The following is a 27,605-nucleotide window of genomic DNA, read 5'->3' as shown; positions in this document are numbered from 1 at the left end:
TGAGCAGCTCCACATGGTCCCACAGTCCCAGGGGATACATCCAGTGCAACCACACTGCTGGAAGAAACAACACCTGAGCATCTATAGCCAACCCTTGTGGTTCATCTGAGAGAGGCCAGAAAAAAGGTTCTAGCTTGGTAGAACCCTGGTATTTTCAACTCAGAGATTATGGCTTCAATAAGCCCATTGCCAAAGGAAACGTGTCTGTGTGTACGTTCTATATGTAAATAAATATATATAATTTAAGTGTATATATGTGTATATGTCTGTATAAGTATTATATATGCATTTATATATACACAGACATCTATATACGGATATTCACATTTATATAGGTGCATATACCTGCAATGTTCATACAGATATCTGTATTTCAGCATACATGCACATAGATTTTCTTCACCATTTCTTTTCATGAACAGGCTTTAAGCTTGTTCTCCCATTTTCACTCTGATTCATATGGGCAAGAAATGTGTTTGTATGTCTATTAGTCTGTACAGACAGGCAAGGAAGAAAGTGTGTGTGTACAGATATAAACATATTTTGCACACAGTCTCAGCTGACTGTAATCTGTAGGTCACCACCTACACCACGAATACAGATGCATTTCTCTATCAGCAGGTCCACTTTCACATATCCTGCATAAAAGCCATTGCAACCTGACTAGGTCAGCAGCATTTTGGCCTTCTCTCTCCTTAAACAAACACTAAATTCCTTGCAGTCTGGTGGAACAATCCTGCAGGTACTAGCTGGACTGCTTGCAGTGGCCCACTTTCTAACAAATATCTGAATGGAGCCTTCTCCTCTGTCAAGGTTTTCAATAAATGCAGTTCTGTGAGTGCTGGTAATTTATCAAGAGCTATAGCTTCAGGGCCAGGATGACAAGTGTCCTACAACAAACAAGCACAGTCCAATTTGGCCTAGCTAAAATTGCCAATGTTCCTTCAGAGTGCTCCTACGTAGACTGGCAGCAAGCATAATCATTTTATACACATCCATGCAACGCTCTGAGTGCTCCTCCCAAATCCCCAGTCTCTTCTTTACAACCCCAAAGGAGCCCTGGGAGAAGCAGCACCTTCCGTTCAAGGAAAAAGCATCACACAGGGTGGCTCAAGTGGAACAAAAGTAGCTGCAAGATGGAAGAGTGAATGAGAGCAGCCAAGCGAGGATTGCAGCCTATGCTACAACAGCACAGAAAACACCTAAAAAAAAAAATTTCCTATCACCCAGTTCCATGCTACAAACTTACTCTCTGCTTATTAAAAGTGGTTCAGTGAGAAAAATAAAATTACGACAGGGCTGAATTTCAGACAAGGGAGAAATTCAGCCTATTAATCATTGAGTTAATCTATTTATTCACCTTGGAAAAATCCTGATCAGGAGAAAGTCTATTAAAAGAATACAGGGATTCAGCTGCCACCTTGCTCACTGAATAGTCAATCAGAAAATGCCCCTTTGAACCCCACATTAATAAAATTCTCATTAAATGCAAATCTGCACAATGTTATCTTGAAGAGGCTCATTAGTTTAAAAAAAAAAACTTGTCTCAAAATGTGTTTATTTCCTCATAGGTGAGAAGGTGAGATTTTAAACCATCAACTGCTGCACCTTCCTATTTCAACCTCATCAGTGCTGCAGCTATATCTTGCAGTCTATCATATCTCAATTATTTATGAAAACCACAGAGACAAATCCACAGACAGAAATTATAATGACTATTATGAGATAGGACGGCAATCAGAATCACTCATTCCAGTTTGGTATGTAAGATTTTCAGACAGATAAGGACATTATTATTCTTTCTTCTTCAATTTTTCATTTTCTTTGGGTTGGACAGAAATTATGAATTATCTGTAGAAAGGAAAGAAGGCAGAAATAGTCTCCCTATCTCTTAACACTCAAAAAGAATATTCATGACTGCTTTTTTGACTGGAGTAAGGACAACAAAATTCAAATAATCAGCAACAACAAAACTCAGACCCTACTGGAAAACTTTTAGTCCAACTAAAAGGTGCTGTTCATACCATAATAGGACACACAAAGCGGGATCTCTCTGCGGCTGAGTTTAAAGAAGAACGTGTCTAAGATTCTCTAGGCATTACTCATCCTGTCTATTTAAGCAATTAATCAGCAGAGCTCATCAGTCCAGCACTGTGGGGTACAAGCAGGACTGTTTCAGTGCCTCCTCAATAGTTACTCCTGTAACACAAATGCATTGCAGCCTTGAAACACTGTAAATAACTCACCACTCCTCTCCCAGCAGAAATGCACATAAAATTGTACACTAGGATTTAAGACACTTGTTAAAGCCCACTGTATGCATGCACAGGCAGATGCTTTTATATTTCTAAAACCCACTAAAAGCCCTAGGATAAGGAAATTGCAATGTTTATTTATTTTTAAATAGCTTGTGTAATGAGACCAAGATATAAACCAAAGCATGACTTTGCACTTCAGAGTTACAGCAAAAAGCAGGTAATCACTGCTCATAAAAACTTTACAGAATGATGAAGCAAGGGGAGAAAAAAATCCAGTGTGGATTTCTCTAAATTCATTTCCTTCATGGCAAAAGCATCCAAATAAGACAGCACACTAAGACCACTCTAAGGGAAAACCAAAGGGGCAGAAACAAAGAGGAAACCCAGATAATGGGGAGCTAAGCCAGGTTCTAGTCCCTGTCACATCACACTGTCAAACACCTTCACAAAAGCACACTACCTTTGGACTTCTCTGGCTGCTCTGAAATCTATTCAGCTAAAGAACCCTTCAGATGCAGTATTTTTACCACCAGAAGAAGACAAAACAGAAGACAAAACTCTCCTCCTTCTCTTTTTTGAGAGTGAGGAAATGGGATAAATCAGACTAACTTCTCAGAATTCTAATCCCTGTCAAGGCCTTGAATCATCTGTAATGTAGACCTTTACTGATTTCACTGAATGAAAAGCAGTCATTCATGAAATTTCAACATAGACGAGCAGTTGGGAGGAGCAGAGGAAAGCTACCCTAAGTCCAGAAGATAAAGAGGCTCCAGTGAGTGCAGACATGAACACATCTGATACCGGTTATCCTTGAAGGTGTATCATGTTCATACCATAATAGGACACACAAAGTGAGGGTTTTGCTGGTTTTTTGGTTGCATCTTTTCTCAACTGCATGCTCATCTTCACAAAAGCAGTTGCAAAGCCAACAGGAAATAAGCCCATGCAAAGCCTTGGTTCCACAAACCAGAGGTGAGCACAAACTCTCTGTGATCACTTGGTTTTTCTCCCTTCCAAGCGTAGACTTCTCTCGCTGGTTATACTCAGCATTCCCAGAGCAGGCACTTTTGTCACATTTAGTGACATTAGTCAACAGCCACCTGTTCTGCTGCTTCACTCCAAGTGCACTATCTACCCACACATGTTCACTTACATCTGTTTAAAAAACCACAAAAATAAGGATAGCAGCAAAATAAGTCTAGAATCATATATGATGCTTACAGACTTTTTGAGGGAACCTTTAAGGTGGTTAACAGACATGTAGATGTATATTGACTTGAAAAATGCCCTCAGGGAGTTTGTCCTACACCATGTCTTTTGTAATGAGGAAAACAATGAGTACTAGCAATGCAAGATTACTGAGCTACTTGGTGTTGCACAGACACCAAGTGTCTGGAGTGACTAGGGAAGTGATATAGAGATTTTTTTTCAGTAGAAGTACTTTTATCTTACATGGTTTCTTTATAAGCCAGAGCTAAGAAGTAAATTTTCCCTCTCAACATTCCTCCATTTTCCAATCAATCATATCCATGATCTTCTTGCCCAGTACCCAGCTTGGTCACTAGTAGCTGCCATAAAAATAAATTATTGCCATTATGAAAGAATACATACCTAGATTTACACACCTTAGCCTTACAAGTAAAGCATAATTTCTCCCCTTCTGCCCTTGAACAGGAAGTGGAGGTTTAAGAGAACATTGAAACATCCTTAAATAATCAGTTTTAAACACACAAAAATCTTGCAATGTTAAGAGGCCTCAAATCTGCTTATTACAGCAGGCTTACAGTCCCCTTTATAGCTTTGTGGAATTGCTATGGAATCACTCAACAGAAATCCATTAGGTTCACAACTGCTCTGCCACCACAGCATTATTCTCTACTGTATAACTTCTCCCAAGAATGATATGAGGATTAATTCATTACAGTTTGTGCTATGCTTTGAAAGCACTCAGTCTACAGAAGAGCTGAGAGAATTATTAGGGGACAATCAAACCCTGGTGATCATTCCTTTATGCCTGCGAGCCCTGTCTGAGCAACAACTTAGCCCAACAAGTAGAACAGATTCAAAGCAACATTCATTAAAACAAATGTGTAACTGTCACGATAAAAATGTAGTCACACACAGGAAATGAGAAACTTTAAAAGAGTAATTAACTTCTACTCCTTACCTAATATTGACTAATGCATGGGTCACCTTGCTTGCAGGCTCTTTCCATTGACCAGCATTGGTAGACAGCCTTAGAACTGAAAGGAGAAGACAGTTAACAGTGCTGGCACAGAACTGGCAATTTCATAATTCAAAACAGGAAAAAAAAAATCTGCTTTGGCAAGATGGCAGTCCAGGAACCACATCAAAACAAAGGTTATCTTTGAGAATCTGTGATCCAGGGTAGAAATTCCCTTCAAAGCCCATCTAAGAAACATAAGGAACATGGGAGGGGTGAGCAGAACAGAATAATGACTTAAGCCACAGGGGATGGGAGAACCTGGGTGCTCCAAACTGCTTTCACTGTCACACACAGAGTTTATTTTCTCCAGAATCAGAGCAGCATCCCAAACCTAGAATAGCTCTTATTCCACACACAGCTGTTCTCCTTCAGCTCCTGCTAATGCAAGGTTCCATCTGAACTGGACTACATAGTGCATTTAAAACCCTCTCCAGCAATGAAGAATTCTTCACATGCCCATTTATCTAGAGCTGCAGAGAGAAATTACACACCAGGGTAAAGAAAAAGCACTGCCTGTAGGAAGAAGGGTGGTGTTCTCCTGCACAGATGGTCTCTGACAGACTTAAGAGCAGATCTGAAAACATTCTGCAACAGGAAGAACTTCTAGGGAATCCAATTCTTTTCTGCCAGAGTACCAAAAATACTTATTTAGGTCAAAATATGTAGTGTTTTTATGGTGGCAGTTACTTGCACAACTCTTGGTAAGCATCAAAACAATAACAGATCCTGTAGCAGATGTTTTGATTAATTTCCATCTTGACTGAACAAAGGGAATTTTCTATGAATTTGTAGATACAGGGTTTTCTGGAGGTTAGACTCCACAAGAATTGTTCACCCTCAATTTAGAAGTGAAGGAACAGCTCACCACCCAAATTTAGGATCATCCAGAAGCATGGATTCTACAAGTGAATGGTTAAACACAATGGTTGCATACTTATGCTTATAATTGAAGGGCAGAACCTTTCAGTCCTGCAGATCTGGATAAAGTTCAGTTTCAGAACAAAAGAAAAAAACCAAATCAATTAGATTCCACCTCCACTCCCAACATGGAAAGTTTCAACCACATTAACAGAAGAACTAAAGGATTGAGTTGCTTTCTCATCTCTGCTAATACCCCAGGGCTAGGGGACAGAAGGGTCACTGTAGTCTCAGAGATGGGCTGACAAGCAAAGGGAAGCTTATCAGGACACCTGGTAGCTTTCATTAGCTTGAGACAGTGCTACCTTCTCACCTTCTATTCTACCATTACATGCCATCTGCAGAAAAAAGCTGTCATTTCTGAGTAACATTGTTTTGTCCCACAGTAGGTACTGTGCTAGAATATCTGAAGCAATATATTCAATTCAGGCGCCTGCAAGAGTAATTCAACAGGGTTTACTCTACATAGGAGGATGGCAAACATTCATGTGATAAATTGTTTCAACAGCTCAGTTGTGCCTTTTGCAACCCAACTGAGGAAGTATTTGAGTGCTTTATTCTTCTATTCCACTTACCTTCTGCTTCTACAGGGGATGGGTTTGAAAAAAATATAACCTAGTAAGAGCACCGCACCTCACTAGCTGCAACTCTACTCAGGGAGTGGAAAATGGGTAAGCAAAAAATCTTATGCACTCAGAAGGTACAAAAATGGCCAAGCAATCCCTTATGTAACAGTTGAAAACTGTGGGAAATTTATACAAAAGGGCAGTTTGTTTCTGCTTGCAGTTACAGGGTGTACTCAGCTACTTTCATTTAGGTGAGGATGTCTCTCCCCCATGTCAGAAGAGGGCTGTGGCCCAACTGTCTGCCCTTTAGCTCTCCTTAAACATTTATACAAATTCCTGTTGTTCCTTGGGTGATCAGGCTGAGAAGGGAGCCGAGGGTGAAGGAATGAAAGGTCCTTTTGGAATGAAGCAAACAAAGAACACAGCTATATTCTTTTTTCACAGCTTCAAGTATGCAGCACACCAGTGCTGCTGCAGCTACCCTGGGCTGCAGGTGCCAGTGTCTAACACTGACTGATTATGCCTCCATGCATTCCTTGCTTTTCTTTGTTCCTCTTCCCTGCTGGGTGACACTTGGCTCCCTTCCCTCTCTCTTGAAGGTTGGCAGCTTCTCCCTGTTTTGCCAGGGGGCACATTCTTCAGTCCAGCAATTCACTTGTCACTGCAAGCAGGTTTGTGAGGGCTGTTTTCTTGGTTGCTTTGGCAATGAGTGAAGTGGATGTGATTTGTCTAGCACAGCAAGCCTCCTGCTGTAAGTTTCTCAAATTCTTTTCCAAATTCTTACTTGCATTCAGTGTTTCTCTATGCTGGGTAGTTCTGCAGCATGTACCTGCTTTTTGACTTGAAATTGTCAAATGTAACAGAAGAAAACTACACAAAATGCATGAAATACCACATACTCCATTGTGACAATAAATTTATATTTCCAAATTAGGTGACAGAGGTAGGGGCAAGGAGCCTGTTCGTATTTTTTGTGACATTAAAAAAACCTTATCCTTTTAATAAGCTTATCCTTCAATTCTTAATTTACTAACACGCCCTAGTGCACAAAAGATGTTCACTCAGCACAGAAGACATCGGTAGCAGGTAGACAGCAAACACTTGATACAAACATCCCTCTTCCACCACCCTCACTTCCAGGCAGCAGCAGCCCTGACGAGTCAGGAGGTACTCACCCATAGAATAAAGGTTGTCAAAATTCTGGTGCATGCGAATGATTTCATAATAGAGCTCATCATAGCTGCTGGGAGTGGGCAGAAATGTGTCTCCATAAGTGATGAACATGTTGAACAGGTTCACAACCTATACAAGTGAAAAGAAGTTGCAAGAGGAACACTTACCCCAAATCTATTCTGCAACAGAAGCAATACACATTATGTCAAAACTTTCAAAGGAATAGCTTGCAGTAGCAGCAGATTTTCTTTACAGTACCAAAGAGACAGACAAGAAGCTTAAATACTGTTTTATCTAGGGCCAGAAAGGCATGTTTCTATTTTGAATACAAAAGACCACAGAACAAAAAAAAAAAAAATTAACAAATGTGTGGAAAATTAAACTAGGCCTTTCCTCACACAGACTTCTTTATTTCACCCTATAGTGAGTCCAAGAAGTGCCCTTTCCAAACACCTAGTGAAACCAACCACAATATTCCTCTGCTTCATGGCCTTATTCTCATAATTCCTTAACAGGCCAGAAATCCTTTCTGGAATCATTTCAGCATTACAATTCCTTCCTAATATTAGTTCACAATTAAGTTGTTAAAATTAAGAGGATTTGTGCAAGGGTGAAGATGCTTACCATAAGAGCAAGGGTGAAGATGTTGTGCTTGGCCAGCAACACAGTCTCATTAGACATGAGGAACTTCAATAAGTTGATCAAAGCTAGGAGAAAATAATAAGTATTTTTAAAATACTATTAAAAGCAAAACCATTCTCAACAACTTATATACAGATGCATTTACATTATCTAGTGTGAATTAAACTATTCACCTCAGAAATGTATCAATTTATATGCAGGATTTGGCGGTGCTTTTTTTTGCTAAAATACCCTGCCAAACAGGTAGGTGACAGTTATTTTACCTTCCCACATTTATTCACCTTCACTGACTTACCAATCAAATCTACTCAGGCTCAAGGTACATCCCTTGCTAACTCAGTTCAAGATTTTTCTATCAGCTACATCCTGGAGCGAGCTTTGGGGTTGGAAAACCCAACCGTCTCACTTCTGCTTCACATATCACCAACATGACGTATGCACAGGCAGCCCCAAACTGTCACTCTTGTTGATACCCGCAGTTATAAAAAATAAAAAAGGTAAGAAAACCCCCACAGCACAGCTTTTCTGTAGCTCTGTGTCAATGCTGCTGTACTGGCAAAAAGGAGGATGTAGTACTTTATTGTGTCAGTTATCTGGGGCTGTGCCGTAAAGATTACAGATCTGGTTCACACTTGTCTTAAATAATAAAACAACAAAAGCTCCTGCTGTAACCACCCAGTATCAGTTAGTAACAGTGGCAATTAACAAAAAGGTTGGCTAAAAATGCTTTAATCAAACAGACTTTACAATAAACAACTGCATTCCATGCACTTGAATAAAATGTAAAGTTTCTTATCTATTTTTTTTCCTAGTTGTTGAAATTTTCAGAAAACTAGTTTCTTCTGCATTATAGCTGTTCAGGAGTGAAAGCTGATGCCTGACTAGAAGAGGTTCTTAATGTACTCTCTTCTCTGAAGTCAACACATTTCAAGACTTAAAACATCTGAATTAAGATGTCCTGAAAAGTCAATGCTGGAACACTGTACACATCTTTTTTAAAAGGTTCCTAATTATCTACTAATTAGTAACTTCATCCAACAGAACAATACCAGGCATTACTCCTATTTCTTACAGGCACAAGTAGAACCCGTTCATCCATTTTTCTCCACCATTACACAGGTGTCACACACCATCCAGTAACTGGTGAGAAAATAAACTGTGGTTTGGGGGAACTCCACAGTGAATGCAGAAAAGACCATTCAGCCCAAGGTACAGGCTATGAAAGAGGAAGAGAGAGAGCACAGGGAACAGGAATGAGGTATGGGCAGAATTTCCATACTCATCCCCTTCAAGATTGCAAAGTATTCACAAAAGGTAAAATCAAAAAACCTACAGCAAAACCAAGCAAGCACACCAGTCTGATCTTGAATTAAACAAAACTGTCAGATTCCAAATGCAGTCCTGCAAGCTCTACTTTACAGTACTACAAGTTCACCATGAGTACCACAAGTTTATACATGCACACCCAAAGGGAAGTCTGCAGCCCAAGGTGGGTATTTACTCATCACAGGCAGAAGCTACTTCCATATAATCTTCCAGCAGGTGCCTGATGCTGAACTGAAAACCAGGAATGAACAAAATTCTCTGCAAACTCCAGACATGCAAGTGATGCATCTTTCAGAGCTATTCCAGGATTAACCATCAGCAATAGCATTTCTCCCTTCTATGTCAGCAGCTCACCTCATGAAGCAAATACATTAACACCTTTTCAATCCAGCCACATAACTCTCTGTACCATCATCACCCCATCATCACACAAACTCCTGGGACCAAAAGCAGAGCCTGGATGCCACAGTAACACAGCTCTGAAAATACTCCTGTCAGTTCTTTTCCTGCAAAACAAACGTTTCAAAACAAAGTAGCAGGTACAGATGGGCTCTCCACCGGAGCAAAGATCCAGCTAAAAACAGGTTGCCAAGGTAACCAAAACTCCACGGCAAAAAAAGTCTCCTGCAGTCAGTCAGTGCCTTGGACTGCAGACAGCTGCCCTGCATCTCTGTCACAGCAGCTCACTGGCCATTTCTCCATCTCATGGTTACAAGCTTGGTTTTACCTCCTTCCCACCCACAAAGTCCACAGGGCCACAGCCCGTGACCAGGTGCTGCTGTTCAATTACCAGCAGCTTGGCTTTGTGGAAGCAAAGTAGCAGAGCTCTGGATTTCCTATGACAAGTTGTGAGAAGCCCCATGTTCATTTCTTTGCCTCTTACTCTCCCACAAGAGCCCTGCTGAATGGCCTTTGTCAGCAGGTCATGGCATAGTGTGACAAGAAGCCACCACCAACCATCCAAAATCAGTGAACATGAAAGCTGCCCATGATGAGGAGAAAGTATTTTTAAAAGAACAAGTGTATTTGTCCAGAGCACAAGCACCCACCAAACGACAAGGACAAGCACCCTACAACTGCCCACTGCAGTACTTCTCATAAACCACCCTGAAGCACTTGTACTGCTCTATATTGTTGACAACACTTGAAGGAGAACTTTCTCTGTTCTAGCTCTACATTTGTTTCAGCCATTGTGATGAATCTATGTTTAATTTTCCTGTTGCAGTTACAAAGAAGACAAGAGATTAGCTCTGCTTGAAATCAGTATTTATACCTGAATTGCACTGAATCATAGCCCACTCAAAACTTTCTGTGCTGTTCCTTCCCTAAGAACTAGGAAGGAGAGGGACATGCTTCACATGAAGAAGAAACTGAGTGTGGGCTCAGAGCCCAGTCACAAGAACTACCCTATCAGAGGTTTACGGCCACTGTGTGCCCTGCACTGAAAAATTTAATCAACTGCTAGGAAACCACACATTCCTAAAAAAGTTGCAGTGTTCCTAACTGGGATATACACTACATCAACACTAAAAGAGCAGCCAGTCTTTTTCCACACCAGCACATTCTGCAGCAGCCTCTACTCAAGTGTCTCTAAGGACCACAAACACTGTGGAACCTTTAAATCCCTTTGCCATGTCTCTGTATTTTGTTTGTAAAGGCAGACCCTGTGCTGAAAATTAGGACAGCTATGCCCTGAAGTTTTCAGAGCTAGCAACTTTTAGATCTGGCTTCACATGCCTAGTGCCCTTCAGCAACAATTACACACACAAAATAAACCTTTAGAGGAAAGTCCAACTGACTGAACACCCCTCTGCCCTTGAGCTCCAACAGAGCACTGATGCTACTATTCCTAAACAATCTGAAGCCAAACCAGATGTGTCACATTTTCCCTGCTGCAATCAACTGCTCGCCTCTCACACCCCACCTGCAGACTGCCCTTTCTAGCCAGGAAATTATCTTTCTTTTTTTTTCCCAGCAGAGGAGCAATTCAGTCTCCCAGCTGCACAGGCAGACGCAAATGTGTTCCTTGCTTGGGCTCAGCCACCTTATCCCAAATTATGCTGCAGGGTTTAACAGCAATGGATGGCTTGGATATGAGATCTATTTCAGCATTAACTGGAAAACAATTTTTGCAGTACCCTCTAGAGACCTTTTTTCCTCCCTAAAGATATCTGTTCTTGGTATTTATTAGCAGGACCTAAAACACCCACTGTGGTGAGTCTTGGAACATCCATAATTTCACAATACAACAGTGCCATTAAGATTTCTTTAGCAATAAAGGGGGAAGACTGTAACTAAAAAAGCAGCCACCAGTATGTTCCTGTAAGTGACCTGAGCTGAGTACACTGGCTATGCTTCTTAACAAGAAGAGAACACAGCTTCGGACACCTGTGTTTAGAGCCTCAAACCCAAGTGGACAAGCATGCTGAGTGGACACAGAGCCATGTGACAGGCTGCATGTGAAAACTGGTATATAGCACGTTGACTCTTGAACAATTTTCTCTCCAAAGCATAATTATAGCCAAAGGATGAAAAGTGACATCATAGATATTCTCCCTACTTTTTAAATTGAAATGACTGCATTTAAGTGAAAGAACCTCCTAGCTCTTTTGCTGCACAGCTGCTTTTAAAGACAGTTTCCCTTATCAGCTTCTGTAGCCACTCTGCTAAAGAGCAGCAGTACACGCCTGCTCAGTTATTTGCTGCCCTCCCTCACGCCAGTCCTCTGTGAGAAGACTGTGGGCAGCCACCATCTCTCATTTTCTTCTACCAGGAAGGAGGTAATTCCTGTTACAGTTGCCCTTCACTCCCTCCTTCCCCTATTCCTATTCACACAGCAGACTTACCTTCTCTCCCTGTAAGCCTTGTTTCAAACAGAAGTATATTCAGCCCCAGGTGAATTTGGATTCACACAAAGTTGGGGTTTTTTTTATTTACTGTCTCAGTGTTCTCTGTGTGGATCATGTGTAATGCAATGGGACCGTGGAGGTAGGCCAAGAGAAAAGGGGGGAAAAAGAGTAGTATTATCCCCTGGGCAAGTCAGAATGTAGCACAGACTCTGCCAGGAGCATCAGAAGGCTGTGATGTGTTATTGCACAATGGAGCAGAAGAGAAAAGCCCTGAAACACTCATCAATGAGAGGTTGGATGGGTTGAGCACAGTACAGAGGCCCCTGTCACTGCATCTGCTGCACTTACAGGTCAAGGATCTTCTAATGGTGCATATAATGGCCCTCAAGAAAGGAGCAAGGCAGAAAGAGATGTGAGGGCTCCTCAGCTGCAGTATAACATCCATTAAAAAGATCCAGTGCTCTACTAAAATTCTCCAATTTTCTACCCTGCAACTTTCAGGGCACACGGGGAAGAACAGTGACTTTCCCATTCCCTCTAGAAGTTACCATTGAACCAACAGTGTATTCAGTGTCCTCCTTCCAGTGTCTCAAACCAGAACCCCCTTAGAAGGATCACAATCCCCTTAGAAGGATCCCCACCCATCTACCACTGGATGTCAGCTGATCGTGACATCCAGACAACACTTGCATGCTGCAGAGAAGTCATCTGCCCACAAGTGCTTCAGGAGCACAGTAACCACCCTGCACCTCCTACAGCCACCCTGCTCATATGCAGATACTGGCAAGGCAAGGTCCACACTACTCACTGTAGCCAGATCCGGTTAAGGCCAAGTGCAACTAAGAACAGAGTGGATTAGATTCTCCATGAAGCAGCACTGGTCTTTCTGTGCTTCAGTTCTTCCAGCATACAAGAGAAAACAGGAGCATTCTGCCTGCAACAGCACTGGAAGTATAAACAGCAACACCACGAGCCCTGGCTGTACCTGGCCAGGTCAAAGCTCCACCTAAGCTTAGTGTGCTGTCTCTACATGGTCAACATCAAACACTTGTTGAAAAACAATAGGCCAAACAATGCTTTCTAATACGTTCTTTCAGATTCCAAAATTCAGCATGATTCCCTTACACAAAGGAAATTACAGCACAGAATGTGAAAAAAGCAGATTCTCACAACATGCCAACACCATAACCACAGACCAGTCCACTCTCTTGTTACAGACTAGAAGTCACAAGGGCTAAGCTAGGATAACCATACAGCCCACTGTGCAGCTATGAGAAGAGACCCCAGAACAGAGTAATCACTTCTAGAAAATGCTATACCTGAAATGCAATTCGGATTTAGGGAAGCAAAAGGCTCAAATATGACATTCTGAGATGACCCTTAAGAGGGTGCAGATCTGGCCACATTCAGCTTTGGCAGGCACTCAGAAGAACAGTGATCAAAACAAACTCAGCAGGAGATGAGAATCTACAGATTGGGTTTGACAGGAAAGAACCTACACAGGTATTTTCCAGATAGAGTTGTAGGAATAGGAATCCTGTCAGAGAAATAGTTACATTGCTATTACAAACTAACACACCAGAACTCCCTGAGGCACAAACTACCCCAGCACCCTTGGACAAGTGAAGCAATTACTCAGGGACAGCACTTGCAGCTTCCTGTCAATCACCCACAGCATTAGAACACAAGACTCTTGCACCAACACTGCAGTCCCCTCTCGGGACCAGGGGAAGCACTAAAAGCTCTGTCAACATCATGAGTCAACATGCTCCAGCTCCTTCCCTGTGCTCTGATCAGGAGGGAGCATCCAGCTACTGCAGCCATCACCTGCCTGGGCACTCCTCTACCCTCCCTCTTGCTGCCACAGGCACTGCCGAGTTGCTCCTCAGCCACCACAGCTACAAAAGGCAAAAAGCAGCTGGCAACTGGCAGGCTCCCCATCACCAGCACTCTACAGCTGCCCTCTCTTTTCCCCATGACTGGCTCTCAAGGGCCCATCCATGAAAGCAGGCTGTTTCCTTAATGAGAACCAACAGCTTGCCAGAGGGCTGGAGCACACGCTGGCACGAGCCATCGCTCCCAGGATTAGTTGAGCAGGCTCCTTCACTTCCAAGCCTTTACTCTCTTTATATAGCCCCCATCCCTGGTACTCACTGTTCCCACCTAAATGGAGCCAACAGTGTGAAATTGCAAGCTTAATGGAAATGCTGATTGCTGATGCCAGAGCAACGCTGCTAGATGGTAATCCAGCAAGCAATAAGAAATAACACAAATTTTCCAACTTCAGCTAAAGCTCAGATGAACAATATGCTTTTTTCTTACAAATAAATAATTAATTTGTTAAAAAAAAAAAAAAAAACACACACACCCATAAGCTTCATCCCTCTTTAGAAGAAAGGGTAGTATTGAGCTCAGTTCTGTTTTGTCTGACAGTGTAGGTTCACACTGTTAAACAGTAGTCTTGGGAGTTAACATTGCACATTTTTGCCTCAGGTTTTGAAACAGAAAAGGTGGAGAATCTGGAGAAAGAGAAGAAATATTGTGTGAGAACATGGAAAGACTGCAAGGTAAGGAAGCCAGGAGTGATGCTGCTCGAACACAAAAAGGGGCATGGGATAAATTCTGAGTGCTGCATTCTGAGTGCTGCAATCCCTCCTTGCAGTTAAAGAAACAGCTTTGACCAGGTGACTGTAACACTTCTATCATCAACGGGACCATTTCCCAGGAGAAATTATCACACTATCTCCACTAGGTCACTATGATCTGCAAACTGTTAATGATGCACAATCAAGTTCTCCAGCATTTGCTAGCTTTATTAAAAACACAACAGAGCAACATATCTGGATGAGATCTGCCAAGCTGAGGCAGGATGACCAAAACGTTGCCAGACTTTTACCCATGCAAATGACTAAATTCCATTTGTGCTTATCTGAGCAAGGCTATGTTGAGAAATTCCCACCCTCATCTCACCAGGTGATCAGTAACAGCCCCAAGTCTGATATTCTACTTTTTCTGTTCACTAGCTATCAGGGTCAAGCCCTTTACCATCAATATTAAAATAAGTTAACGGAAAGTAAAAGTAAACTAGAATTAAGTAAAAGCAGATGCTTCCTTAAAATGACCCATGCAGGGAATTTAGAACATCCTCCTTTACAAGAAGCCATTGAGTTTCTGCATTTCTTACACTATCTTCTTTAAGAGTTTAACACCAGGGCATTTCACAAAAGGCTGGAGTGTTCCCATGAAAATATTCTAGCTTTGGTTGAGGAGGTAATGTGGAAAGGTGAGCAGGACATTGTCCCACCAGCTGAGAAAGACAGCAGAATACTACAAGCAGACATTTGCAGTCCTCCTTCTGACCTTCCCATCTTGCTGCCTGTAAGTGAGCTGTGTAAGATGGGACTGGGGTTTTCTTTGGGGTAACGTGGAGTTCTGCCACGAGTACAAATTAAATCAATAACTACCAACCCACAACTCGCCACAACTACAAACAAAAATTATTTTATAAAACCATCTTTCAATTTCAATCCTTTCCTGAATTCCTTCAGTATAATATATATATCATACTATGAAATAGATAACAGGATTAACAATTGCATTCCTGAACCCAGCTTGGGCCAACACAGTACCACATATCACAAACACCAACACTCCTATAATAAAGCAAATAGAACCCCCTAAGGGCTGCAAACTCCCAGAATGTATTCCATGGCACACAAAGTTACAGCTTTTAGTTTGTGAGAGAAACTGAGCCATTTGCTAACTGGCCAAGCAGCTCTATGTTCTTCCAAACTCTCATGGCATCCAGTGACCAGGAACTTCGCCAGTGAACTCGACTGTGTGGTACACCAGTGTGTGAATCCTGCCTCCACAAGAGCTGCAAGATGATAAGCTTCCCTTGCCAGATAGCTGCTGCAGAAAGTGACAGTGACAGCTGGATTAGAGATGAAGGGAAGACACAACATCACCTGACTTCCAGTCTGTTCAGCAACATAAATCAGAGGGTTGAAGCAGACCTGATCCACAGTTGTAGAACCAGAAATTACATAGCTAACACACTCTCAGTAATCAACATTTCAGTCACAAAAATATTAAAACAAAGTGATTACACAATACCATCTTAAATATGCACTGCATAAGGGCAGTATTATACACACTGAAATTCGGGGGCGGGGGGGAACATTCTCCTCCACAAAAAATTGTTTCTTTAAAATCTTCCACACAGGAACCTTTCATGTTTTTATTATACACGCAAGAATTTTTGAATGCAGTACTATTCTTGTTATAAATACAGAACCTGACAAAAAGATCTGAAGAGTGTACAAAAAGAAAAAAAAAAGTGCATTTTGTCTAGCAGCATTGTAGAAGTCTGCTTTGATAACCCTAAAATGAAAAGGAGAAAAATTAACTTCTTAATGGTGCTACATATTTGAAGTATTCTTATTTTAACAGTGCATTCTGCATCTACCAAATTAACTAAGCTACAAGATAAGGAACTACAGCCTTATGTTAAAACAATTTGAAAACTGATCTTCAACTGATCTTACTAATGGTAATACCCACTGTTAATCCTACTTTGCATTCAACTACCCCAATAAATAGCTATTTCATCATTATTATAATTCAGATTTTTTAGGCTCTACTCTTGCTATTAGAAGTCTTTATTAGTACTGCTTTTCTGTTTCTTTAAACATAGCTTTTGCTTAAAGCAAACCATAGCAACTGCAAAGAAGTTACCTGCACCCCCTAAGCTCAGCATGAATTGCTCAAGCATTGCTAATTTTGAAGTGGGAGGAGTTGAAGAAATGAGTTCTTTTTATATAAAAAGCTTAAATGACTCATGAAAACTCTTCTGGCATAGCTCATACATGCTGACAACAACAACAACACATATAGCACGGTCCATCACTCAAGTGCTGCACAAACCAGCCCAAGAACATTGGGCATAACAGGCTGTTTCTGAGACCAGTGAACTGGCTGTTCCCAAGTTTCCTAATTGGCTCTAGGAAGTACCTTACACTTGACATTCAATTAATCAGTGTTTAAAAAGAATAAGGTACCTGGCATAACAGTCCAGGAGATTTCCAGTTGGCCAAAATGTCTGCAAGCAAACAGGTCAACAGAGTCATATCCACTTAGAGCTTCTGACCTTGGCCAAATTTCCAGGCTAGTACGAGCAATGGTACGTGGTCAGTGGTGAAAAACCTGAAGATTTGCTTTAGCACTCAAAGGGAAGAGCTTCACACTAATCAGTGGTGGAACAGAAATGAACAGACTGCTGAAAAGGGCTACTAAAAAAGAACCAAGACCAAGAGACATTTCTCGATCTGAATGTCTGGTGTACCTAGTAACTGCCTTTGCCAATCATTCGTAGGTTAATCAGATCTCACTCTCCAGCCCTCTTTTTAAGATGTTCCAGAATTTAGCTCCACTAGTGATCTGATATTTATTTTCACACTGCTTTTAGCTAGAACAAGCTTCTACACACTACTCTTGCCACCCACAGATTTTTCTTTCTGTCAATCCTGTTTCCAGCTCTCAAATCCCTGCATCTTTCTCTGTCACCTAAACATTCTTGGTCATCTGGTGGGCACAGCCAGAGATTTATACTGCTTTGAGTACCATTCCTCTGGTCCCTTAATGTGAAAAAATTATTCTAATAGAGAAGCTCAGGCTGGATCACATCCAAACACTGTAACAATATTGTTCTTCTTTAAGCTCAGATGTTGCAGAAGAAAGTTCAACAGAAATAAGATCATATGGAAACAATGTGCCAAACAATGGCATATCCAAAAAAGCATAAAGTATTACAGACTGCATAAACAGCATGATACGTGTCCTGAGAGATGCCAAAGCACCTGGCTCCACTGCTTTTCCCTGCCATCACTGCAAATTAAAATCAAACACTAAATGTAGCAACTCTCCAAGTGCTGCTGGCCTTCCATACTGAAGACAAAGCATCCACAAAGGAAGAGCATCAATCCATCAGATGACACCCAAGTGGCTTTCCTTAATTAGAGATTAGCTAACATTAGATTTGGCAAGTGAACAGAAGGCTCCATACACTGCTACTGCTTCCACCTCCAGCCTTTATCTCAGTTCCTCCGCACCCGATACCGACTCCCTGCCCCCAGTATTCTCTTTGTCTTCTTCTCCCACTCAATTTTCTGCCTGAAAAAACTCTCCTCCTTTTATGTGCCAGGTATAACTCTCTCCCTTTCTTTCAATACTTCCTTACACAAATTCCCTCCAGCTTCTTTGTTCCACTCAGCTCTGCTGGGGGGCCTCGACTGCTATTATCCACACTACACCACAGGGGCATTGCTAAAGGCATCACAGACTTTGTCATTCCAGAAGACAAGTGTGGGCTTGAAGACCTTCTGTGAAGCACACCTGATGGGGCAACCAGGTATCTCAGACCTTACAGTGAATAGCTGCTCCCTTTTGGCTGTTCATCCAGCAGTGATAACCAACTCTTTGATCCAAAACAAAAGCCTGATGGTCATATGAAGGACAGAAATTATTTCAGAAGTCTTGTGCTCTGGTTTGGAATTGTCTGTCACATAGATTCAAGACCACAGAAAGAGGCATTCTTTCACATCAAAGGCAGCAGCATTCTGGGTAATCAAAGAGCAACTTTGACAGGGTCAGAGTTAAGTATGAAACAGATCTCAAGACCGGGCTGGCAATTAGCATTTATTCTGCAACTTATGTAGCATTCTAGAAGCACACCTGGAGCAGCCCTGCCCTTTTACAGGTGTATGCACCATTTCACCCAGGGTCTTCCAGCCTGTATAAACCACTTATGCAGCTACAGAAGAATCTCTCTCTGTTCACCTCAACATCCTATTAAAAAAATAATAATTTTGAAACATTCTACAGTAGTTTACTCTCAGAAGAGGATCACCTAAAATACACAAAAATCTATCATAAGCATGGAGCTCTTCAGCTACATCGGCTGTGTCAATGTTTCAGCTCCTTCACAGAAACCTGACCACCCCAAGTGTTTTTAGATTACTGCTTTGCTTTCAAAGCATGTGCAGTACTTAATACTTCTGAGGCACTTTATGTTTCCAAAGGTCTATATAAACACCAGCTAATTAGAGACAGCTAACAAGAATATCCCAAGATGCTGAATCTCAATGTGTAGTGAGTATGTTAATTTTTTCTCCTTCCCTAAAATAGGGAAAGTTAAGGATTTAAAGATGCCAACGAGTGCTCCCTGAACTGTGGAACAATACTTTCAAGCAAAAGGTGCTAAATTTCAAACTTCCACTCTGCCAGTATGTAGAAAAGCAGAAAATTCCATCCTGGCCAAATGGAAATGGCTCTGGTTCACTGCAACTGCTGAGAAGATATCACACACATTGCCAGATGCAATTTCCATTCACAACAGACATCCACATTCTACACACTCATCTCCTGAACTGGCACTACACTACAGCCATGCCTCTAGGGGCTCTGTTCTGAGGAAAACAACTGAAAAGGAACTGCTAATCCCTTAATTAGTGGCACCCACTTCACCTTCTGCAGGAATAATTTAGAAAGTCTGAATGGGCCACATGTCACATAAGGTGAAAATTCAGTAACTGAAAATGACTCAGGTTGTTGGTTCATTTCTCAGTACCTACATCTCAGCTGGGCAAAGCTACAGAAGGGAAGTAGTGTCAATTGAGAAGAGCCTCACAAACCACTGATCACTGCCTCTTTCAAAAGCCATCCTCTCAAATTTCTGATGAGAGTTGCATTACACCAGGCAAGTCGCTGATCCTAGATCCAAGCACAGCTCCAGGAATACACAATTAGGGCCATGTTCCCTTGAATTTTCATAAAGCTCTTGTTTAAGCCACAACAGCAAGGGGATTAACTGTACTTTCCTGGCTGAGCTACTTCACTGGCTACATAAGAACTGAAGCACAAACCATATCCACCAAAGATGCCTGTTAGGTCTCATCATCCATTCTGCTGCTCCCCTCCCCAGACCTCCCACACAATGACTGCCTCACATAAGAGTCCTACAAAGCTGTCGACTAGATTATGTCAGACTCCGCAATACTTATTTATCCATCTTGGGATGCAAGTGGCATGAACCAGACTATCTACCATCAACTCAAAGGTCAGAGTTAAAAGCCTCTCTTCCCTCACATTGACATTTCAAGGCTGTTCTCTTTAGGAGCTGCATAACTATTCTATGCGCGAGCATCTCTTGCAGTAAAAGGAAAAGCAAGGTCCACCTCCCTTTACCCAAGAGCCTACCTCCTTTCTACCCACAAATATCTGAGAGAGAAATACTACTCCATAAAACATTACTCCATTTTCTCCAATCAGGTAAAGAGAGACCCAGGTAATGGAACAGAAAAACAAAGACATTTGGATACCGTAGTGAGCATGGAAGACAAGGAAGTAAATTAGCTACCATTATGATAATGAACTGGCTTTCCAAAGGAGGCAATTTGCATGCAGCAACTAAGAAGCAACATAAAGATGCTTTAACAGAACTGCTGCTTGCTTTTCAAACCAGCAGCAAGGGAACAAGCAGTCATGGCCACAGAACAACCATCACTGTGGGTTTTTCCTATTTGACTGTCTCTGCAGAGGCCAAGTACCTGACCAGAGCTCCCTCCAAGTGTAATGAAGCCTCACTCTGCATTTCTTCTGGTAGCACAGCAGCTTGTGCACAATCTGAATGCACCGTCTGGAAAAGAGAGGGCAAAGGATTAATGACATTGTATCTCCCCACAATTCTACAGCAAGCCTGGAAATACCACTGAAATCAGCAGCAGGGAAATAGACAAATTCAAAGACTACCAGAGGAGGATGGGAGCTGTGACTTTTGCCTCCTAAGGGGAATCAACACTCACAAAAGAAAGAATCTGACCAAATGAAAAAAGGGGCCTGTATGCCAGTTTACACTCAACAGGATAGAACTGACCACAAATGCATGTTTGCTGTTCAATAAATACTTTTCACCTTTTGCTACCCTAACCTAGGGGCCTGATAAACTCTACAGAATGAGATACTTAACTTGCAGTGAGATACTGCAAGCTGCTGTAAAATTTGGACACAATGAAGCTTCTGTGTTTCTCTGGCCCCAGTGATGAGGCTAAAGGAAATTAGGGTGTCAGAAAAACTACAGAATTTTTAGTTTGACTGAGGTGTATGGTTTAATTACATTAAAAAATAAAAGAAATATATTTCTATCAAATTTTCCAGTCTCCTTAATTTAAGTATGAGCTTTGGAATGTTCATGCAACACACATGCAAGCTCACATGAATCCCCCAACATACAAGAAGTGCACTTGTCAAGTCTCCAAATCCTGTAGGTCTCTATAGCATCTAATGTTCATACAGACTACTAAGTGCACAAACATTCTTCACAAATAACATCCAAACTAAAAATACAGTACAGTGAGTAAATTCTCCAACACTATCATTATGGACAAGACAAAAATATATACATATTTGAATTGGTCAGGCCAAGCTATTTTTAGCTATTGACATGGAGAAAAAATAGAAGGAAGACTACAAAACAGAAACATCTCTTTCCCCCCAAATCCCTATTTCTCAAAAACACATTATCTCATTAAAACCCACATCTTCCTGAAAAGACACTGATGAAAGACACTGCACATCAGATAAACATGGAGAAATTAAATTCTAAAAATTTGCATGGAATTTATTCAAAATGAGGTGAAAAGTTCAAGACAAGGCTTTAAAACAAGGTTGTAGCAAAAAAAAATATGATGCAGAAGGTATGCATCATTCTTTTCAGACCCATAGATAATCCCAAAAATACAATAAGGCAAGAACTGAAACTAACTTTGAATAAAGGTAAAACTATTTATAATCACTGAGCATGACATTAAGTGCTGCATTTCAAATTGGATTCTCATGAATTCAACCAAGAAAAGAAAGCAAACCAGCTAGGATAGACAGCTGTCTTCAGATCAGGAACAGCAACCCCTATGGGAGAAATCTCCTGTTTCTGATGTAACTGGTACTGGACAATGCCCAGCACCTTTTCACCTCTGTATCTGCTTGGCTGTAAGTCAAGTTATGAAGTTATCTGTCCTGGTGGGGTGTCTCTGGTTTTTAAAAGTTTCGTGCTGAGGATTCATAATACAAATAATGGACAAAAAGTACTCTTAGTCTAAGGAACCTGGATTTCTCTTTTAAGTATTAATATGCCCAGCCTTGTGCAGTTTCATATCGTCACCTCTTAAATGCACTGCAGAGAAATGACACTACTTGTGCATTCAGAACACCTGCTTTGTCTGCAATAACTGTGTCTACTATGGGATGGTTTCAGACAGGAGCAGAGTGAAAGGACTGCACAAACATGCCAAAACAAATGGATACAAATGTCCACTGATGGTTGCTACTGCTCATTATTTCTAATGTTATGGGGTTTCTAGATGTGATGCTACTTTTGAGTCCAAGCATTTCACACCTTTCTTATGAAACTTCAGAGGATTACATCCATCTATAATTAGTTCTGCAATTGTCATTAAAAAAAAAGAAATTCTCACAAACTCAGTTGAACTGCACAACCCTTGAAAAGGCACTGTAATTGCAAGGTTATTTGGGCAAAAACAGAATATGCTGAAAAGTTACCTTAAGGGAAAACATCCTATCTTTATCTTTGCTCCAGAATATAGTTCACATCTTGGGGAAATTCAGCACTGTACAAACAGTCAGAGCAAAGCCAACAAACTGTCTAAATCCTACTTCTGCCCTCCAGGCTAAAGCAGTACAAAGCACTGGAGAGGCCCCTGTGGGACACAGGGAGTGCTCAGGAGCAGCTCTGTCCTCTGGTCTCCTTTTGTCCATTGCTGAGTTTTACCCCTTGCTGCCTAGCAGGCCATCTCAGCCTTAAACCTCCCTCCCTCCCTCCCCACACTGCCTTCCAGGCCTCGTGCCAGTCATCCTTGCTTTTTCAAAACTGTCTTTTCTGTTTCTAGACCAAGATTCATCTTCTGGGAAGTGGGGATTGCTGCAATGACTCTGTGTTACGAAACTTCTTTTAGACTGAAAAGCTCTTTGTGTTAGATCAAGTAGATTAGGGAAACAGTCTGAAATTGAATTGCTTTCAATTTTCTGGCACAGAGGATTTTTGAAGTAGAAAAAGTTACTAGAAGAGTTCATGAAAAGCCATCCCACTCCCCACCAGCCACAAAGTGTTATTTCAGCCAGAAGATTGCTCTATGGGCAGGATTTTACCTAAATTCAAACTTCAAATGAAATCACGGTGAGTTACCCCACAGACACTTACACATAGAGATCCATAGGAAATTCTTTCATCATGTGTGTTACAATGAATTCCACCATCAAATCTGACAGAAAAAAAAATGATAAAGTAAGTATTGAGCTGGCTACTGCTAGCTTTTAGTAGACTACAAGGAAGTCAAACTGCCCCACCTACCTATCTCTACCAGACAATAGTCCTTCTTAGATGAAAGGGATTTCACTTTTTTGTTTGTTTGTTCTAAAGAACAGTAGACATTTGCTAGAACTAGAAAAGAACCTACTGGAAACTGAGGGTACATACTGTAATTTGCTTTGAGGCACTGCTTCCCCATATGGTTTCCCCCATTATTAGTCAAATAAAGACTACACCATGACTTCTGATGTTTAGAATTGCTCTCATATTTCAAGCCCTGTCACTAATGGAAAATTCCATTAAGAAGCACATTTTAGAAATTTATTCAGAAACAATGCACAACCTAGATGCTACTTAAAGAGACATTGTAAATAACATCTATTTTTCCTAAAATAAATTCTGAAGCAAGTAAAGCTAGTTTGACCTCAACACAGGCTAAGCTTGTGCTTAAGACTAATTCAGGGAAAAAAGAAAAAAGTAGAATGTGTCTAACATTTAAGGGCCTCCAGTATGAATATAAGAGGCAAAGAGTATAGAAATACAATTGAGAGAAGCTAATCAATGACAACTGAATATGTATGGGGGTGTGTTCAACCCAACTTCAGCACAAAATATTCATACCAAGCCACAATCGTGAGCTGTAACCTCCTAGGGCAGTAAGAGCCCAGCAGTGTGACTCAAAAGTGACTAGGAACAGTGCAGGTGAGGAGTCTGTGGGATCTGAGAGCTCTGGAAAGATTCTTCATTCAGCTGTTGTGTCTTGGCTTCAACAATTATGTTTCAAAATGCTGAAGATTAAGACTGCTCCTGTACCATGAGGCTGAACAGCCATTCAGGGATGCAGGCTCCATCCATTTCTGAACTCACACGTGCTTTTGCCCTCCACAGTAACGAGAGTCACAACTTAATCATGTGCTGCATGAAAAGCTTTCAACTACGCCTCCATATCCACAGGCAAAACCAATCCTAGCTACTAACATTCCTGTTGTTTTTTGGCTCAGAAAAGGCTCAATGCCCAGCAAACACGTTCACAAATATGTTTTTGTGAACCATAGGTCTGCCATCACCATATCATCTATAAAGTACTTGTCGTTGCTACCACACTCACCTAAACACTGAACTTATTAATCAACTGCCCTCCCTCTTACTAAAAACTCAGCTCAAATGGACCAAGCAGCATCTGTAAAATTTTCTGTAAATGTATGGTAGGATTTATTGCTACAGAGCTGCAATCTTGGATTAGTCTGCAAGGTAGCCATGTACAAACATGGGCATGGATTGCTGAAAACATCTTTAGTATGTAACTGTCCTTCTTTTAAGTCCATCCACTGCTCCATTTAATCCTCAAATCTCATGTTTCTGTTGCCCAACAAGAGATGCTTCAGGAGCCACGAGCATCCAGGAGCTCTGCCAACACTCACCGAGCACTGCACACACCAGCGGGCGGCAGGGCAGGTTCTTGTCTGCTGCTTTCTTCCTGTGCCTCATCGGCTGCAAACACACCAAGGTGAAAAGAAGTCAGCACAAGCCTCAAGTGACAGTCTGGGTATTACTGTCTTTTTCAAGCAAATAGTACAATCAGCACAGGCTTCCTTTTGTTTTTATATCCAACTGTCATCTTATACATACTAATCCTGAAGACCATGGCTGGAACAAAATTGTGTCTGCTTTCCAGCATGCTGATACTGGGGATTTCTTTCTCTAGCTGTGTATCTGGGAGGCAACTGTTCTACTGAGGAGAGGGACCCCAATACAAAAACAAATCACACAGAAATTCCTCCCTCTTGGTTAACATACTGATTTGTTTCTGACCCAGAAGTCTGACTGGCATTCTTAACAGTGTGTACAGTAGTCAATGGCTTTGGCGTTCATTGAAACAGACCAGAAAGGCAAACTGGATAGCAAATCTGTTGTTAAGGGCTAATGAGTAGCAATTCTTGCAGTATGGTCTCCATAAACTAGAATGTTTGTTTCTTTCTTGAACAGTGAGTGACTTCCAATTGCTGCTTCACTGTCAGATGAGGTGGAACTTTGTGCCAGTACCACAAAGACAGAATGGATCAAGTTAGGATAACTATTCAAGTTACTTGTAAGTGCAGAGCTTCATGAGTCAGGTAAGGACACTTCCATCACAGGAAAAAACTCTGGAAAAAACACTTTCCTCCCTGAAGGTGAATTACTCCACCCAGAATAAGCCAAATAAGAGCACTCAGTGTAACTCCAGCTGGCTATTATGTCTCACATGAGGGCTAATGCTTGCTGGAGATTAAGGCAGAACGTTCTCTCTAGCACTGATTTCCTCAGAGACCTCATAATACAAAGCTCCTCGCCAGCTAGACAGGCCTCTGAATTCACTGACAGGGCAAAGAGCTCTTTGTTCTTTGAAGAATGGAGACATTCTGAGAGCAACTTCCAAATCATTCTGCAGCTACTGCATTTCTGACAGTATTTCCACATGCCTTAGCAATGTAGGTTAGATGACTGTGACACAATTCTCAACGTACACTTTTCATACATACTCAAATCCTCTGTGTTTGCATTCTAAAGAGAAAACAATCTGGAGAAAGAGACTCACCATTCTGTGTAGGTTTACACGAAAATTCATGTTGTCATCATGAAGAAAAGCATTAGCATATTGATCCTATTGAAAAGGGCAAAAATAGGGAGGAGATATGAAAAGCCCAACCCCCTACAGCTGGCTTTCAAATCACATGTGTTTCAGTGTCAAACTCCCAAGATACAACCAACCACCAAGCTATAAAGCTATCTGTCCATTTCTTCTTGTCCAACCCATGTTTCCAGTCACACAAAAGTAAACCCCTCCTGATCCCAATTCCACATTAGAAAAATAAATTGCTAAAAAACAAGCAGTAGTTCAGTCTAACTTTCTCCCCCTTTGCTCATTTAAACTCTGGACTGTACACACCATGGTGTGACAAGTTTAACAAGTGCTCCAGGTATATAATATAAGAGGTGGGTCTCCAGCACCAGTTCTGTGACTGTGTGGATAAAGGTTTCTTCTGGCATTTTGATTCCAGAAGCTACTACAGCACTAGCAGGTAGGTTTATGAGCTGGTCCATCCTTCAAGCAAATCTCATTCCAAGACCACTGACAAATTAAAGAGACTTCTCCAGATAATGCACAGCCAGAATAGCTAATAAATATACCCTCTCTTTAATATCAGAACCAAAGAATGCCCTTGTTATGCAGGAACAGAATTTCTTATCTTACATTATCTATGCAGCCACCTGAAGAACAAGTGCCAAAACCATTTAATTAGAAAAATTTTAAATGTAGATGATTTGTTTTCAGGCTGCACCCTGAAGAAACATTATTACAGAATCCTTACAAGGGCTATCAACCTCACTGCTTTTTATTCTTTAAGGATGAAAGGTCTTTACTTGCAAGCAAGCAAAATGTAAATGCCACACAAACACAACCACCATTCAGGACATCAGTCAGCCATTAGAACATGGTCCCCGTAAGACAGGGCCACATTCAGCCAGGACTGCTGACAGAACTCTGTGATGCTGCTTTCTCACCCTACTACCACATTTGCTACTTGTCTTGCTTGTAGGGACCTACAAAACACGTGACTTACTTTCAGCTTGTATCCGTCTTTGGCAGAAGGGATATGGCACAGCCTATGGTTACCATGAACAGCTCAGAGCTGAAAGCCATTAGCACATTACTCATCTAAAAGCCACACCACAGGGTCACTCAAAAGCTAAGAGAGAAAAGGCTTTGGGTTTACTCTTTTCTCTACTCATCCCCAGAATTTGGTCAACTCCAATAAGATAATCCCATTTTCAAGTTTCAAGTCAACTTTAACAGTCCTGCATCAAGTAAGTGTCTGAGGACCTCACCACTCAGCTCCTGCCCCACAGGAGGCAGGGGCATAGAGCCCTGTAACACACCATCAGCTGAGCAGCTTCACAGCAGCAACCTACCTCTGCTATGCACGTCAGGATGATGAGGCACAGCTTGCCACTGTGCAGCCGGTGCTCATCTGCAAAGGAGAGAAAACAAATCCTCCATGACCCACACAAGCCTAGCAAGGCTGAAGAGCAAGACAGCTGTTGCAGCAAAATAAAAGCCCAGCTTGGAGATTCTTCATAGTCCTACTTCCTCCATAACAGCTGATAGTACTCACCCTCCAGCCTGGCCACTAAATCCCACCCACTTGTCACTAGCCAGCACCAACAGCAAAGATTCAGATTTGAACTTCCAACAGCATTGCAACAGTCCACAATTCTGTCACATTC

The 27,605-nt window shown here is 41.5% G+C and overlaps 1 protein-coding gene across 2 annotated transcripts in view; it reads right to left on the bottom strand.

Annotated features, from left to right (window-relative positions):
* The window catches only part of ARMH3 (armadillo like helical domain containing 3), a 122,434-nt gene that overhangs the window by 63,214 nt on the left and 31,615 nt on the right, over positions 1-27,605 (bottom strand). For both annotated transcript variants that reach the window (XM_058029444.1, XM_058029445.1), the window contains exons 16-23: positions 27,291-27,349; positions 25,915-25,980; positions 24,761-24,830; positions 23,232-23,292; positions 20,566-20,654; positions 7,767-7,849; positions 7,145-7,271; positions 4,426-4,501 (exon numbers count right to left, since the gene is read on the bottom strand). In XM_058029444.1, the coding sequence (XP_057885427.1) occupies positions 4,426-4,501; positions 7,145-7,271; positions 7,767-7,849; positions 20,566-20,654; positions 23,232-23,292; positions 24,761-24,830; positions 25,915-25,980; positions 27,291-27,349 (631 nt within the window). The remainder of the gene's footprint in view (positions 1-4,425; positions 4,502-7,144; positions 7,272-7,766; positions 7,850-20,565; positions 20,655-23,231; positions 23,293-24,760; positions 24,831-25,914; positions 25,981-27,290; positions 27,350-27,605) is intronic.

The sequence above is a fragment of the Melospiza georgiana genome, chromosome 8 (genome assembly GCF_028018845.1).
Source record: "Melospiza georgiana isolate bMelGeo1 chromosome 8, bMelGeo1.pri, whole genome shotgun sequence".
In the NCBI taxonomy this organism is placed as follows: domain Eukaryota; kingdom Metazoa; phylum Chordata; class Aves; order Passeriformes; family Passerellidae; genus Melospiza; species Melospiza georgiana.
Note: the sequence above shows the minus strand (reverse complement) of the source record. Positions and strands in the feature narration are given on the sequence as shown.